Source organism: Aedes albopictus, chromosome 1 (genome assembly GCF_035046485.1).
Source record: "Aedes albopictus strain Foshan chromosome 1, AalbF5, whole genome shotgun sequence".
Taxonomy (NCBI): domain Eukaryota; kingdom Metazoa; phylum Arthropoda; class Insecta; order Diptera; family Culicidae; genus Aedes; species Aedes albopictus.
This window is the reverse complement of record NC_085136.1, coordinates 72,283,664-72,300,794: the sequence shown is the minus strand read 5'-3', so window position 1 is coordinate 72,300,794 and position 17,131 is coordinate 72,283,664. Positions and strand designations below refer to the sequence as shown.

General features: G+C 43.3%; 1 protein-coding gene across 1 annotated transcript in view; it reads left to right on the top strand.

Annotated features, from left to right (window-relative positions):
• The window catches only part of LOC134285004 (uncharacterized), a 194,044-nt gene that overhangs the window by 133,063 nt on the left and 43,850 nt on the right, over positions 1–17,131 (top strand). Inside the window, exon 5 of the mRNA XM_062844830.1 lies at positions 1,149–1,646. Coding sequence (XP_062700814.1) covers positions 1,149–1,646 — 498 coding nt within the window. The remainder of the gene's footprint in view (positions 1–1,148; positions 1,647–17,131) is intronic.

Genomic DNA, 17,131 nt, shown 5'->3' with positions numbered 1-17,131 from the left:
GGCCCTACGGGCCTCGGATCGAAAGTCGGTTTTTCGAGCGGTATTTATACCCTTCTTATGGGTGTAAGAAGGGTAAAAACAACCTTCTTATTCTTGACTTAACGTACCCGCTGGAACAAAACCTGCTTCTCAGCTGTTCTATGAGCACTTTGACAGTTATCAATTGAGAGCTTCCTCTGCTAATGACTGTTTTGCATGAATATATCGTGTGGTCTTAGGCATGGAAATAATCTATGCCTAAGGAAGTCAAGGAAATTTGCTTGTCGAAAATATTCTGGACCGACCGCGAATCGAACCCGTCATCCTCAGCATGGTCATGCTGCATACCCACGACTTTACAACTGTGGTTATAAGGGCCCTAAACAACCCAATTGCTTCACAATAACACACTAGGGTGGGGCTAATTTTTAAAAATGTTTGGCCCAATTGGGTTCAAGAATCACCCAGTCGAGAAATGTTATGCCTGAAAATTAAATTTGAAATGTTTTTCAAAGGTTTGCCCTAGCAAAAATTTCACTTAAACCTTTTGCGCCACCCCTAAATATCAACCGAAATCGCTCATTTTTGTACAGCTCATTTATTTCGACTAGTAGATCACTTTCCTCTTGGGAAATCATATCCCGGAGAGATTTTTTTTTCAAGTTAGTCCCACCCTAATAACACACTGTTCATTTTACTTACAATTTTCCTTCCCTATATCGCATCAGTTCAAATAGATTAGCCTTCAAAAGTGAAAATTGCAGTCAACAAAGCAAAACTATTAGGCATAAAACCTGCACAAATCGAATTATTTCCATCCATCTGACCTCACTCCGACTTATTGATCCCCAAGCGTAAAGCAATTGCATAATTTTCGATCGCGAAACTAGAGAGACAGACATTATTGGTTTAATTCTGCATCTAACTCCATTAACCATTTGTCTTGGTAATTATGACTCGATTTGTTCCAGTGATCGAATTTTTGCGTTAATGCGAAAACCTTCATCTGGATTTACTCGCAAAAAGCCTTCTATAGCAAAGTACTCAACGCTCGAATGCATTATCCAACACACCTTGCCAACCAACTATCTGTATCTAGCATCCATCTGTATCCGCATTTCGCACGCACTAATTATTTGTCTTTCTTTCGCTCAATTGCTCAATTGCAGCCATCACGCCTTGCACGGCACCAGAACCAGCAACCTGCAGCACCATCTGACCCGCCGCTCGCTGTCCTCCCTGTCGTCGTCATCCTCATCCACCTCCTCCACATCCACCTCGGCATCGGCGGCCTATGCCACCGATGACCCATCCAAGATGGCCATTACCTCGATCAGGCGACTGCAGCACACCGCCGCCGCCAATCATCTTCAACCTGCTACTGCGGCTGCTGGGACCCACCAGAAGCAAAAGCAGACTTCGCTCTCGGCGCCCAACTTGTTCTACGGTTTCGGTAGCAACGGAAGCGCCAGTGGTGCAACGGTGGCAAGTGCCATCGCCACCGTCAGCAGCAGCAACGTGAAAATGGGCAAATTGGTGCAGCTGCCCATCGCCGGTGGTACGGCGCGGCTGTTGGAGAGGGGTGGTGGCGGTGGTGCTGGTGCTGGTGGCAGCAGCGGTCAGAAGATGTACAAGATTCTGACCATCAACGAGGACGAAGACGATGGGTAAGTTTAGGTTTAATTTGCAAATGCAAAGAAAGAGAGCTGGGAAGCGAGCGTTGTCGTGAAAGGGCAGACTGAAGAATTCAAATGCGGTAAAAGCGAAAAGCGTTTGACGCGCGCACGTGAGAAAAAGTAAACTTTATCTACGGTTTGGGTTTTGTGTTTGAGTTGTTGATCATGATATAGTGCATGGTATAATTGATCAGGTCACTGAACCCAATCAGAAGGACATAACATAAATGTAGCAAAAAATTATATCAACGATTGATTACTTTGTCATCATTTATTATATTTAGATGGATTTGATGGAATTGGTCAGAAAACATGTTTACACTACCTGTCGTACCCCTGAATTGCCCCTGAGATCATCTGGGACCCCCTGAAATCCTCTAAAATTTTCCTGGAAACCCTCATGTAATCATCTGCGACACTCTGAAAAGCCACTGAAACCACCGGAAACCACCAGAAGTTTTGATGACCCCTTCAAATGCTGCTAAGACCTCCTGGTATTCCCTGAAACGCCCCTGGGACCCCCTGGAACGCCTCTGGGACCTCCTAATACTCACTTTAAACCCAATGTTAAACCACTATTGAACTTTCTGAGACCCCTTAAACACCTAGAGACACCCTAAGACCCCTTGGAACCACCCTAAAGTCACCTGTGATCCAACACCCCTACAAAATCGCTCTGGAACCCTCTGAACCCTTCTGAAACGCCACTGAGACCCCTAAAACTCTCCTGAGACTTTCTAAAACACCAACTAGTGTCCCCTGAAACGCACCTGAGACCTCCTGCAGCTCCTCTGCAGCCGTCTGAGACTTCTTGAAACAGCCTTGGGACCTTCTGAAATGCCCCTGAGACCTCCTGATACCCCTCTGGAACTCCCTGTGACCTGAATCGGCCCTAAGACCCCTTAGATTCTCTTTGGAACTCCCCGAGAAAATCTCCTGGTATCCTCTGAAACGCCTCCAAGATCCGCCGGAACCCCTTGTACATAAGCCCCTGAGATGCCCCTATTTCCTCGAAGACCCGCGGGAACCCCCTGAGGTCCGTTAAAACGCCCCAGTGGTCTCCCTTTGCTCACCGTTTACATAGTTACCGTCAATGTTACATTTTCTTATGTACAATATTAGTTCTGGAGGCAGGCAGGGCATAAAGATTGTGTACCTAAATAAGATCTGCATAGAAATAACCTGCTTAAAGTGGTTTTAGCGCTGGAACCTGATGACCCATGCATAGTTAACACTTTAAATGAGGGAACTTAATTCTCGAGGAAAGGTTTCGCTTTTGTTTTATGAAGCTTTAGGGAGGTTTGAGATTAGTCTTAGAGAGGTTATAGCCCTTTCAGAGGCGTTTCAACAGGTTTAAGGGGCGTTTCAGAAGGTCCGTACCTGACATTTTCTCTAATACCCCTGAAAACCCCCTAAAATGCCTTTGATGCCTGCTGGAGCCCCATGAAATCCCGCGAATCACCCATGAGATCCGCTGAAACCCGCCTGGAAGCTTCTGAACCCCATAAAACGTCCAGAATGCTTCTGGTACTTCCCTAAGACCCCCTGGGATCCCCATGAGGCCTCATGGTACCCCTCTGAAACCTTCATGATACCGCCTTGAAACCATCTGAGATCCCCCAAAACACCCCTGAAACCACTCGGAAAAACGATCATCGATCAAACGATCAAATTTGACTATACATGTCAATGGTTGCTCCTCCGTGATTGGTCTGAGCTGCACTTCGATCCACTTGGATGCACTGAGATCCAAATGAAAATGGGCTGGGAAACTCCATTTATTCTCAAAGTGCAATTTAAGCGCTTCATACATTTTTGATCAATAACGTCGCCGGCCACGTCCTTATTGTCAGTTGGGAAGGGCAAGGAATGTTGCTAGTTGTTGCTGGTTGTTGCTACTAAAGACCGAGAGCACTTCTGCATCCCCACAACCAGCACGAGACTGAGGTTTTTGTTAGACGGAAAGGATGGGAGATCTGGGAGTCACCGTTGGGTCGGTGATGCGATCCATGGACTGGGGATGTTCGTAAGGTGATAGATTGTGTGGTGGTTACGATCAAGGACAAGCGGCACAGCACGCTTTGGTTGCATAAGTTGTAGGCGTTATATACACTGTGCTATTGAAGTTGTAAGGAAGGGAAACGAATTTTTGCAGTTCGTTTCTGGTTCTAGTGATGGCTATGAACATATGAATATACATGAGTTGTATATGTATATGTAAAGAAGAGATAGAGAGAGAAAGTGGAAAGAAAGATACAAAATAGGATGAAAGGAACGGGCCAGGGATTGAACCCATGACCTTCTGCATACGAATCAGAAGCGGTAGCCACTAGACCACCAAGCCCGTCTTGCCCCTGAGACACATCGGAAAACCCTTGAAACTCCGTGAGACCGTTTGAAACGCTCCTGATACCTGAGATGCCCCTGAAATCTCCTGGTACTCCTCTGGGACCCTCTGAGCCCCCTTGAACGCCTCTGCAACCCCCTGAAACTCTCTGAGGCCTCCTATAAATCATCCCCAAAACTCTCTGAAACGCACTTGAGACCTCGTGATACCCTCTGCGATCTCGAGGGACCCTCTGAAACGTCACTGAGACACCCTAGAACTCCGCTGAAACGCTTTGCAGCCCCCTAAATTGCCCTTGAAGGCCCCTGATGTCCCCCTGAAAATCCCCGTGATCCTCTGTCACCCCCCCCCCCCTCCGGAAACCCCCTAACACCCGACGAGATCCTTAAAACACTCCTAAGATCCACTGGGACCGTTTGAAACGCTCATGAGACTTCATGGAATCACTTGTAACATTTTGATACCTCCTGAAACTCCCCTGGAACCTCTCTTTAGACTATACCCCATTGATATACACGCGTCCCGCTGTCCGGTTACTTTTGCATATTTTATTTGCTTTGTCACGCGCAGACCTGTGATTGGAATCATTTTATAACACGTGTACGCAGGCCCGGATTAAGGATTGTGGGGGCCCGGGGCCCGAGCGGATGTGGAGGCCCTTCGGAGAGATGACCAAAAATGTTTTTCCTTATTTTTGAACAGTACTTGAGCAATATGAAAAATAAAGCTAATGTTAGCAACCAAAAAAGGTTTTTGTGGGGGCCCCTAAAATGTGGGGGCCCGGGGCCCGGGCCCCCTGGCCCCCCCTTAGATCCGGCCCTGCGTGTACGCAAAATTCAGCATATTTGTAATTAGGTTCGTGTCAAAATTTGAGCTCAATCCATCAAAGCATACCATAGTTATAGTATCTCAAAGTCTAGGATAGGATACGACACGTAGTCAGCCAATTGGAGAGCAATTTGCTGTAAAATGGAGACCAGTTTCTGATTGGTCGAAATTGATATTCTATTGCTGCAATCAGATCGAATTGTTGTTGGAATGGTCCTGTTGTTAGTTTGTAGATTTCGCATTTGTAATTAATATTCAAATAGTTATTTATACAATGAGTTGCAAAATGAAGATTTTTACAGCACGAGTCATACATTTATCCAGCGAGGCTTGTCGAGTTATACTATTCCAATTGTATATAGAACTTTACTAAGCGAAATATGCATCAACATTTCAATCGTTATGTAAAAATTATTTGCAAGATCTAGAATAAAAAAAATGACAGCACTGGATTTAAATCTTAAACGAAATTGAACGAAAAAATAACATGCTAGATAAAATTCTGTTGTTCTGCTGTTCAATTAGCATTTGTCGGCTTTCAATGTTGCAATCAATTCTGAATAGAAAGTTCACATTTTTATGTAGTGCTGAAAGTTCGTGTCTTCAGCGAAGTTATTTAGAAGTTATATGGCGCTCAAGTAATGGAATGTTTGATATGTAATTAAACCGCAACTTGGCGCTAATGTGTATTTTTAATTTTGATCCCCGTTAATCTGCACATCGTTCAACCTAAAAATTAGTTCATTATTATTTTGGAACGGGGTGAAATGAAACGCAGAATTAAAACAAAACAGCAAGTAAGGTTACCAGAAGTACGTTTTCTCGATAATTTTAGGCTAACTGGTCGGCGTTAAGTCAGACCGGACCATCTGGTTTTCAATGATTTCGAGAAAATGTCCTGCAAGCACTTGAAATTTCAAATCTCTGATATTATTTTCAGAAATTCTCAAATCAAATTATCACAGTAGTCTAAACATTGACGAGAAACTCAATAAGGGGACGATAAGAATGACGTCACATTTTTAAGTTCAAAATTGATATTTACATAGGTAAATAGCCTGCTTTGTCTTATTGTATGCCGTGATCTACGCTATCGACTGACAGTTGCTAGCGAGATCATAGTAGGCCACAACTCATCATCTTTCTTCGGTCAGCGTTCGACTACGTCGAACGTACTGCAGTGTATCGGGTCGCTGTACTGGGCGATTCTCATCGGGAACCATCAGTTTAAATGCCACACATTATTGCTTCACTAATAACTTCTAGGATTGCTTAAGAAAAACTTCCAAAGATTTCTCAAAGAACTCCTCCTAGAATTTCTTTAAAAATTCGTACACGGAATTCCTTCAAAAATTTCTCCAAAGATTTTCCCAGGCATTCCTCCTGGCATTCAAGTAGAAATTACAGTCGAACTTTCATGAGTCGATGTTCCTTGACTCGATATCGACTCATACTGAATAGTTTCTGGATTACTATGATGGTCCCCCTGAAAAGCTTCCCAAAATATTATTGTTCCACTACTCGATATTTCTTTGAGTCGATGGCCCCTTCAATATCGACTCATGGAGGTTTTACTGTTTTCCAAGGATTCCTTCAGGTATTTATACAAGGAATACTTCAGGAAAGATCACTTCGGTAAACTATTTCAGGTATTCTTCTAGGAAGTACTCCAAAATTTGTTCAAGAATTCGTACAGAATTTCATCTACTTAAACGTCTAGTAATTCTTTTAAGGATGGCTTTTGCGACGGCTATTAAGATTTTTCTAACCCTCCTCCCCGCATAAACCTTTACATAGTTAATGGACAGCCACAAACGAACTTCTGACAGTTGCGGCGGGAATCGAACCCGATTCACCCGAAGCACGATACGACTAAATGCTTCACTAGCCGCAAGGCCACAAAGCCACACAAATAATGCTGTAAACATTCTAAGAATATTAACAAAACTCTACCTTCCAATACCACCAAGAAATTCACGTGAAGTATAATCACAGTATTGCTCGAGAAAACCACGTGCAGCCGTGCTTCTTTACTAAGTCAGTAACTAAAATTTATTCAAGCTTGAAACTCCAAATGATATTGCTACTAGTTTCAGCTCAGAATGCATGCTGCTGCGCTAGCCTTGACAATAATTGAATCGATAACCTTTAGCAGCGCGGCGCGGGTAGCGCAAGTTGTAAAAATTCAATCAAATTAATTCGTGACTAAAACGTGACGACGAGCCCTGTAGCTTCCACAGACCAGACGAACATCAACCCATTCGGATTCCACAGTGACTTTTTTAATGCGGAATGCTGTCGGTGCTCTGATCTATTGACTTCATCAACGTTGAACTGGGCGCTTAAAAAATCGTGCGCCCAAAATTAACAGCGATTCTCAGTGCTCTTTAAAAATGCGGTTGGCGTTGGTAATTTTATTTTTTTTGAAAAACTCTCCCTTTTTCGTACTCGGGTGACTGGGAATTAAGTAGAGTTTTCAGTGAACGAACAAGTACTTGAATAACGAACGAACGAACGATACCACCGAGGAATACAGGTGTGACGCCGACCATAGCGGATATGAAAACGTGACAAAAGCGTTAAAATGCACCACCGATCATCAGCAACAGCAGCATAGCAGCAGCAGGGGCACTCCCTCAACGTAAATATTGCAGCAAAGGGTTACCTACATAGCAGAGGAAGAGACCAAGCAAAAAAAAAAACCGTCATCACCAACCGAGCAGGCAATCATGTGGCTTCGTTGCTCGATGAGGCTGCTACTGATGCTAACTATACTGCTTTTTGCAATGCTATGATCATGGTGTTTTCAAACATCGAGTTTTGACCTTGGCTTATTCTTTCGGAGATATTGAATCTTTCGACCGAAGTTTCTTCTGTAGCCCACAGTAGGCACAATCTACACTGATGATGCATCTTCGTATTTCATGGTATTGCTGGATGATTTGCCGTCGTTGAAAATCTGGTCCATTGTCGACTGGCCGTCGATGAAGCCGGGTTAGTTACTTCCCACGAACTCATTCGTATTAGACAGACGGCTGAAGATGATCTGAGATACATTGTAGGCGGTATTCAAATGGTAAGCGCTCTGAAGTTCTCGCATTGCAGATGGTCGCCTTTCTTATGAATGGACAGATTACCCCTTTCTTCCACTCCTCGGATAGCTGTTTGGTTTCCCAGATTCTGGCTTACCCTCCAGCTGTTTTGTTGGTTTTGAGCTGATTAATGGCTTCCTTAACTTCCCCCCAACGGGGAAGTTGGTTCATTTCCGTCCTCCACTGCACTGGCGTCGTCGTTTCCTCCGTTGCCGTGATCCCCCGTGCCAACGTTCTCCACGCCATTCAGGTGCTCATCGAAGTGCTGCTTCCATCTTTCGATCACCTCACGCCCGTCTTGTCCTGCATGTTTCGGCTCGCGACACGAAGTCGTGCGAGATGCGCTGAGAATCTGGTGTAACTTACGTGTTTCTTGGGAACGGCACAGCAGTATATTTCCCTCGTACTCCGCTTCTTCCAGGTGGCGCTTTTTGTCCGGAAAGAGGTGGATCTGCTGTTTCCGCTTCTGTTTGTAACGTTGCACATTCTGCCGGGTTCTTTGCTGCTGTTGCCTCGGCTGCGTCGTTGATGGCTAGGCTGCTTTTACTGCACTCCAGCAGACCTCTAGAGGGGCCACGTCGAGCTCGCCCTCGTCTGCCAACGCTGTCTCGAGATTCTGCCACGACGACATTCGCTTGCTTCAGTCGCTCTAGGTTATACCGTGGCGGTCGTCGGTACCGTACATTGTTGATGACGGAGAGATTTTGACGCTGTTTGACCATCTCCAGGTAGAAGTCAGAGTCCGTGCTAGCGTAACGATTGGTCCTGACGTCAATAATATCGGGAAACTGCCGCGTTTTAGATCTCCAATGAATGACGTCGTGTCTTCGGCAGCGGTCGTACTCGCGTTCAAGCTGCGCATTTTTTATCGTTCGGCCACCAACCGACCACGCGCTTTTGCATGTCGCCCATCACGATGAAAGCTGTTCTCAGCTCGCATGTGTTGCAGCAGCTCTGGTAGATGGTGTGATTACCTCTAAACGTTTGCACTGTGTGTCCTGTCCAGCCCACCTCCTGCAGCGCTACGATGCCGAACTCGCGGCTTTTTAGTAGCTCGGTGAGTATCAAGTGCTCGCAATGAAGTTGAAAGAGCGGCAGTTCCACGTACCAAGTTTTCCCAAGGAGTTCTTTCTGGGAATCCTGCTTTTGATGATTCTTTCTCCTGAGATTGCTTGAAGAGCTCTTTCTGACAGACTTTCAGAAGTTCATTCTAGAATTCTTTTCAAAAAAAGGCATTGCTAGAGGTATCTCGGAGCTCTTGGAGGAATCCCAGAAATAATTAATTGATGAATCTCAGATAGAATTCCTTTAAGTATGTCAGAAGGTATTACTGAAGAAATCACTAAATGGAATTATTGAGGAATCTCGGAAAGAATTCAAGGAGGAATCCTTGAACTCCCGGAAGAATTTCTTGGGGAAATTTCGGAAGGTGTTCCTGGAACCTTAGTAGGATTCACAGGAGAGACTCCTGGAAGAATCCGAGAAATAGCTCGCTGGGGAGTTTCCTGAAAGAATTCCCGAAGGAATCCTGGAACCCCCGAAAGAATTGCAGAAAGAATTTTTGAAGAAATTTCGGAAGGAATCTCTGGAGAAATTCCTGGAACCACATCAGGAATCGCAGAAGAGACTCCTGAAAGAATCCCAGAAATAGCTCCCTAAGGAATCCCAGAAAGAATTCCTGGAGGAATCCCGGAGGTAACAGTATGTAGAAACAATCCCGAAAATAGGAATCTATTAAATAACTCCTGAAGGAATTCCAGAAGAAACCTCTTTAGGAAACTCAGGACAAACTTCTGCTGGAATCCCAGAGGGAACTTTTAAAGGAGCTCTGCATAAATTTCTCGGAGATTCTCATAAAGAGCTCCCTGAAAAATCCTGGAAGAAATTACTGGCGACTCCAAGAAAGGAACTCCTGGAGGAATCCCAGGGAGATTGCTTTGAGGGAATCCTTGAAGGCATTCCTAGGAGAATTCCGGAGGGAAGTCCTAAAGGAATTCCAGAAGGAGCTCCTAGAGCAGTGGTCACCAAAGTGCGACCCGCGGGCCGCACGTGATGCCGAGTTCTCTATGTTGCCGTAGAATTTCTTGCAATGTTTCTTAAGAAGGTTGTTCTACTCACAAAATAATCTAGAATAACGTGTTCAAAGTTTCACAAATGGATCGAGGAGGTGCAATACAAGCAGTTGAAAAAACAGGCCTGAGGATCGCTGTCCTAGAGGAACCGCACAAGAAAGTTATAAAGTAACACACTTGTCATCTTGATTCAGTAGAATTTTGCCAACCGCGTACGAACCGCAACCCACAATAATTTCCACAACCCTCAAGCGAAATATCTTTCCCCGAATCTCACAATTGGGGTTCACCAAGAAACCCATCCAACGGTTATTATTTGGCATTCCAGGAGGAATTCCTGGGAACTATAGGAAGGAACACCGGAGGAACTGCTGGCAAAGCTGCTGGAGGAGTTTCTTAATAAAATGTTAGAAGAATTTTTCATGGAACTCCTCAGAATAGTTTTCTAGAGGAGTTCCAAATGAAAAAATAAACTCCAGGAGGAATTCTATTAAATACTCCTAGAAGAATTCCCTAATTACCTCCTGGAGAATTTCTATCTGAATTAACATCTAGGAGAATGCCTGAATGAACTTTCTAAGGAATTCCAGAAGGATCTGCATGAGTTCCAGAAGAAACTACTGGAGGATCCCTGAAAAGAATCTCTATAGAGGAATCCTAAAAGGAGTTCCTGACGAAATGTTGGAGGAAGTTTCTGAAAGAATCCCGAAAAGAGATCTCGGAAGAATCTTAAAAGGCTATCTAAAGCCATTCCGGAGAGAACTTCTGGAGGAATCCCGGGAGATGTTATTGGAGGAGTCTCAGAAGGAATTCCTATAGGAATTCCGGAAGGAGTGCATAATGAAATCCCGAAAAAAAAAATCCTAGAGAAATCCAAGAATGAGTTCCTGATGAAGTTTTGGAATCGGCTCTTGGAAGAATTCTGGAAGAAGTTCCCAAAGGAATCCGGGTACCGCCTACCCCAGGGGGAACGTCCCTAAACGTCGCTAACCGCTGCTAACCGAGCAGCAGTTAGACGCGGTTAACGACGGTTAGTAACGGATAAATGCGGATTTTTTACCGGTTAGCAAAGGAGATGTCATTCCCCTTGGTCTACCCCCGTTGGTTTGAATGACACCGCATGCAAACCAACGGGGTTAATTTTTAATTTGAACTTCTAGTAACCCTGTGGGCGCCACACTGTTTTGTTTTGCTTCTGCGTTCCGTTTCATCCCGTTCCATGAGTAGAATGAAGTTTGAACCGTTTTCAGTTTGAACGATATGCAGATTAGCGGGGGTCAAATCAAACAGTGTTCAGATTAAATGCGGTCACACAAACCAACGGAGGTAGACGGTAGTAGTTCCTGGCGTAATCTCGAAAGAGATTCTTTAAAAAATCATGGAACGAGTTTCTAGAAGAATTTCCACCGAAATCCCGGAAGGAGTTCTTGAAAGGAATCCCAGAAGTAATTCCTGAAAGAATCCCATAAAAAGTTCCTGGAATAATTTCTCAGAGGAATATTGGAAGAAGTTTTTGGGGTATTCCTGGAAGAATTTCCTAGATGAGTCTCAGAAAGAATTCCTGAAGAAATCTCAGAAAAAACTCCTGGAGGAACCTCGCATGAATTCCTTGAGGAAGTTTCCTGAAGCAAACCCGCACTGAAATACATTTTGTTGTGGAAACTACCGATTCCATGGTACGGTTAGTAAGTACCTATGATTCTCAACCGACAACAAAATCTGTTAAGGTAGCTGAAATATGCTTAAAATTACAATGCCTTGTAGTAAATTTAACTAAAAGCATAGTCGCCTCAACAACAAAACATTGTTAATTTTTCCAAGACACGCATTTTACAACACAGTATGGTTAAAAATGCAATGCTCGTTTGTTAAATTAAGATTATTTTTGGTAATGTTAACTGCACTGCTAGTTAAGTTGACAGTGTTTTAGTGGAATTAACTGGAAAATGTTGTCGGTTGAGAATCATAGGTACGGTTAGTAATTTTACTATGGAATCGGTAGATTCCACAATAAAATTTATTTCAGTGCGGGCAGAACTTTTGGAGGAACCCCAGATGAAGTTTCTGGATGGGACACAGAAGAAATTTCCAGATGGAACTATGGAAGGAAACCGCAGCTCATTTAGTCAATTTGCAATACCTTTTGTTCCAGCCCTTGTTTCGGAAACGCTTTTTTGTTTTGGCATAGAAATAGTCGTTCAAAGCAGTCTTCACGGTGCAACATAAACCAAACGTGTACGAATGTTTTTGTACCCAGATAAACATTGCATTCAATGTTCGATCCACGCGAAGCAACTTGTACATGCACTTGAACACAAGCGCAGTGTACAAGTTTGTGCACCGGGTTTGTTCTCATGTACAAACATGGGTACAAATGTTGGGTGTGTTCACGGGAGCGCTGTACCTATGAGTGTACACGAGTAAGAGCGCATTCTTCTGCTGGGCTGGGTCAGCCGCCTGTCAAAGCTGGTGTTTTGTTTGTGCAAAGATCGTTCTGTGCGCTTCGGCAACCGGTGGAACGATCCTTCTCCGGCATGAAGTTGTTACTGGAAAATCATCGCCGTCATCAGAAATGCTGGACGATTTAACTCTTGAGTGATCGCGCTGTTGTATATTGTACAACACGGTGAAAAAATCTCGTTTTTTGTACGTGGTGCTGACGGAGGTGGCCAACCGCGCGAGTTACGGAAGGTTAATGACGATCCGCTGCAACTCAGATCTTCTACCGCACGCCGTAGGTTATCCAGCAAATGAATTAATGTTTTTATTAAAAGCGCATCGATGTGGACAATGTTTGATGCACTCATACGAAAATATACATACCTTATATACATAGTAAAAAAAATAGAGCTTTTAGGTTGAACTTTCTAGGTTATCAGGATCCAAAGATACACAAGTTAAGAGCCGTCTAGCAGTAATGTTTTAATTAAAATGTTCCATCATCTGTATTTATCTGCAAAAAATTGGTGTGAATCAGAACCAGCACGTGAAACTTCCTAAAATGGCTCCAGAAATTCCTGAAGCCCTCTCGGACCCCTTATAACGCACTTTAGAACCTCTAAAATATCCGAAACGCTTCTTTAACGCCTCCGAAATCCGTTGAAAATCTTTAGAATCTTCCTGAAACGTCTCCCAAAACCCCTTCGGATCACCTGTAACGCACCTGACACCCTAAGCCTTTGAAAACGCCCCGGTAACGCGTTTGAAATCCACTGAAAATTCTCTGAAGCTTCCTGAAATGCCATCAAAAACTCATCCAAGACCCTTTTAAATCCCAGAAAATGCCCCTGTAACGTCTGTAAGTTACAGACTTTGTTATATTAGATTTCAAATTGCACTGTTTAAGTAGGGAAGTAGAACCATCCCGGCAGGGGTCCTATTTTGGGCACTTTTCTGTTATAACTCAGCCAATTTCTAACCAATTTGCACAATTTTTGGAACGTGATGAGATACGTATACTATCTACCCGTGTACAAAAATTCAAGTCAATTAGTTTGGAATTGACTGAGTTATAGCGAAGAGTGGCCAAAATACCAGCCACTGGCCAAGTGGTTCGTTACCCTAAATGTTAAAAATTTCACTTCATTCTACTCATTTAATCATCAGATAGGAGCAATTTAATGAACGGTAGTCAAATAAGAACCATCTTACTAGAACCGCTGTAACTTCATGTAGACTTAACCATTCAAGCCCAAATGTTTACTAGTTTTACCTAACTAGTTAAGGAACTAGCAGTCAAAATTTCAAAACTTTTGACCCAATTTATAAAAAGTTACACCGTGATGAACTTTTTTTGATGATTTTTTAAATGTACATGCCTTTGAATTTTTTGCAGCTAACGCAACCCAGTGGCAGAATCAAGAATCAATTGGTCAACAGAGAGACCATACTTTACCAAGCAACTTTGCCGAAGACATCATCGTTCTAAGCAGGGTTGGTAACCATCAGTTTCGTCACTGACCAACGACGAAAAACTAAAAAAGTTCGTCAGCAAATAGAACTCCGTCACTTGCACCATCATCAGCGACCGACAAACTGACTGACGATGTTTTAACGAAAATATTCAAGCGCTGCTGGTTTAGTGACGCAAACTTTTTTATTATCTATTGTCGTCAGTGATTTTTCTTCAGATCCGATGACTTATAACAACTCTGGTTCTAAGTCATCAGGATCCTGAGATATATGGAATGTAAAATTTGTTGGCTCTCTAGCGCTGCCTAGCGGTGGATTTTTGAATCAAATGGTTCATCATCTGTAAGCCCTTAACCAGCCAAGCAACTTTGCCGAAGACACCAACTCTTTAAGTAATCAGGATTCACTGCAGACACTGCAGTGCCTCATCATTTCTGAAGTATTGAAGATAAACAGACGTGACACTGAAGATAGTTTTATCATGTATATCTCAAGATCATGATTATTTGGAAAGTTGGTGCTTTTTGCAAAGTTGTTTATCTTGTCAAGGACTTACTAATGGAAGTTTGTTCAGAATGAAATTCCGCCGTTAGGTGGGGCTAGAGAGCCAACAAATTTAACATTTCATGTATCTCAGTATCCTGATTACGTAGAAGTCGTAGAACGATGGTGCCGTCGACAAAGTTCTTTGGTAACGTATGGGCTCTGTGAGGGTTAACCGAATGATTTTCGATTTTGCCATTAGGCGCCGCTAGTAGCAAATTTGTTAAAGCTTGCAAATTTTATAAATTATCAAAAAAATCTTCATGAAGGTGTACTTTGTTTATGAAGTGCCCCAACAATTTTCCAATTTTGACTGTTGGTTCCTCAAGGGGCTGATTAGAAACCAAGTGGATCAAATTTGTCCATCTCAGAACAGTCCCCCCTCACTTCCACCAAGAAATCTACATTGTTTATGAACGGCCCCCAACCACGGCATAAATATCACAAGGCAGGCTAGTAACCTATGTAAACATACATTTTGGATGTAAACATGTGACGTCATTCTAATCGTTCTTCACATGATAAAATTGTTGTGGAGTACTAGATCGCCTCTGAACGATTTGAATTACGTCATCAAAAAACTGTCGGTTTTTCGGAAAATATCACCTTCTAAACGTTGTACACCATGCCCCCAACTAGTTAGCTTGATTTGGTACAAATTTGGACATAATTGGTTAATTCTGCATAAAGTTGGAGCGTTTCTAGTAATGTGGCTCTTTTATACAACCGATCATTACATTTCTCAGGGTCAAGTGAACCAAGTGAAAAAAAAGTTCAACATTTACTTGCACTGCCTAGTGGCAGGGGGCTGTCCATAATCCACGTGGTAATTTTTCTACCCTCCCCCCTGCGTGGTCTTATGTTCATACAAAAAAAAAGTTTCTATGTGCCGTGTTTGTTGGCCTAACCTCCACCACCCCCTCCCCACCACCTCAAAGATCACGTGGTTTATGGATGACTGCCGAATCGAGCAACCCTTCCACAACGTTTTGGAATGTCAAACAACTTTGCCAAAGACATAAGCTTTCTATGTTATCAGGATCCTGGGATACCCATAAGCAATATAAAGGTTAGCTGCTAACGACAAACTTCCGAGCCCAAAAGCCTCTAATCTATAAGCCCGTGAGGGGCTGTTCATTAACCACGTTGATCATTTCAGAACCCCCCCCCCTCTCCCTCGTAGACTTTCGTCCTTACAAAAACTTTTAAATTTGTATGGAGCGTAGACTTTAGTTAGACAACCATCCTCCCTCCCCCACCCCTCACCACAAAGTCTACGGCCGCTCATCTAACAAAAAATTTCGCCCCTACAACTTCAACAGGCTTTTTACGGCATCATCAGCATCGGCAGCCATGTTGGATATGAGCCTCATAATTTCAAAGTGATAATTCTCTGCCACCAAAGCGAATATTCGTATGAAAAAGTATCATCCTATATGCTAACTCGCAGTGATTGCAATGATACTTTTTCTGCTGCGTTGCTGCAGAATTGACAGTTTTTTATCACTTCAAAAATGCGAGGCAAACAATCATTGAAAAGCAAAAAGTCAATGATTCGCTTGAAAACTTAGTGATGCAGTAAGACACCTTAAGGTGACTTGGTGCATCACAGAATTTTCATAGGAATCATTGACTTTTTAATTTTCAATGATTGTTTGCCTCGCGTTTTTGAAGTGATAAAAAACGGTCAATTCTGCAGTTACGCAGTAGAAAAAGTATCATCACACTCACCACGAGTGAGCATATGGGATGATACATTTTCATCCAAATTTGCGCTTTGGTAACTGAGTTTTATCACTTTGAAATTTCGAGCGAGATTTCAATGATGCTGATGACGCACTACGCGTCGTTAATATAAAAATATCAAAAAGTAAGTGCACGCAAGTGCGTCGAGTTACACACCATCAAATGGGCGGATTCACACGATAACGCAACGCTACCGCACCGCAACCGCACCGCGTCAACGCATACAGGACCGCTGCGACGCATCGGGTCTAAATCTTCCACCACGCAAAGCCGAGCACGAATCGATCTGTACACAATGTGCACGCCGTGTACAAGCTGTATGTTTAAACATGGGTACACGCACTCGTGTACAGCATAGGTTCGCGGTGCACAAGTTTGATTGAAACATGATGATGATGATGATGATGATGATGATGATGATGATGATGATGATTGTGTACCCACCATCAGCGCAAGGATTACCTATGGCTGCAGAGTCATACCGGAACGGAATGATCTACCTGATGGTTTGTTGTAGCAGGGTAAGCTAAATTCACTGGAGACCTTCGGAAAACAACATGATATTTGTTATCTCGTGACAAAGTCTGGCCACCCCACGAACATTTGCCCGGAAACCAGTTCATTTAACTTCCTTAGGCTACCCCTCCGAAATCCCCATATATGTCATGTTCAAATATAAAAAGTAATAAGGAACGAACTCACCGGGTAATCCTGACCAGCTGGTTTTCTATGTTTGGCTTTGGTCTCAGCATGCAAACGGTCCAACCATATTAAATGTGCACTCGTTCACACCGCTCGTTGATTCTCCGATCGTCCATCGAAGAATCCGAAAAAAATACATAAGCGAGAATACCCGACGCATTGAAAAACAATCTCTTGGATAGGGTATCGCGCTACTTGGGCGGTGGTTTTCTTCGTCTGTTATTTTCGTCTGTT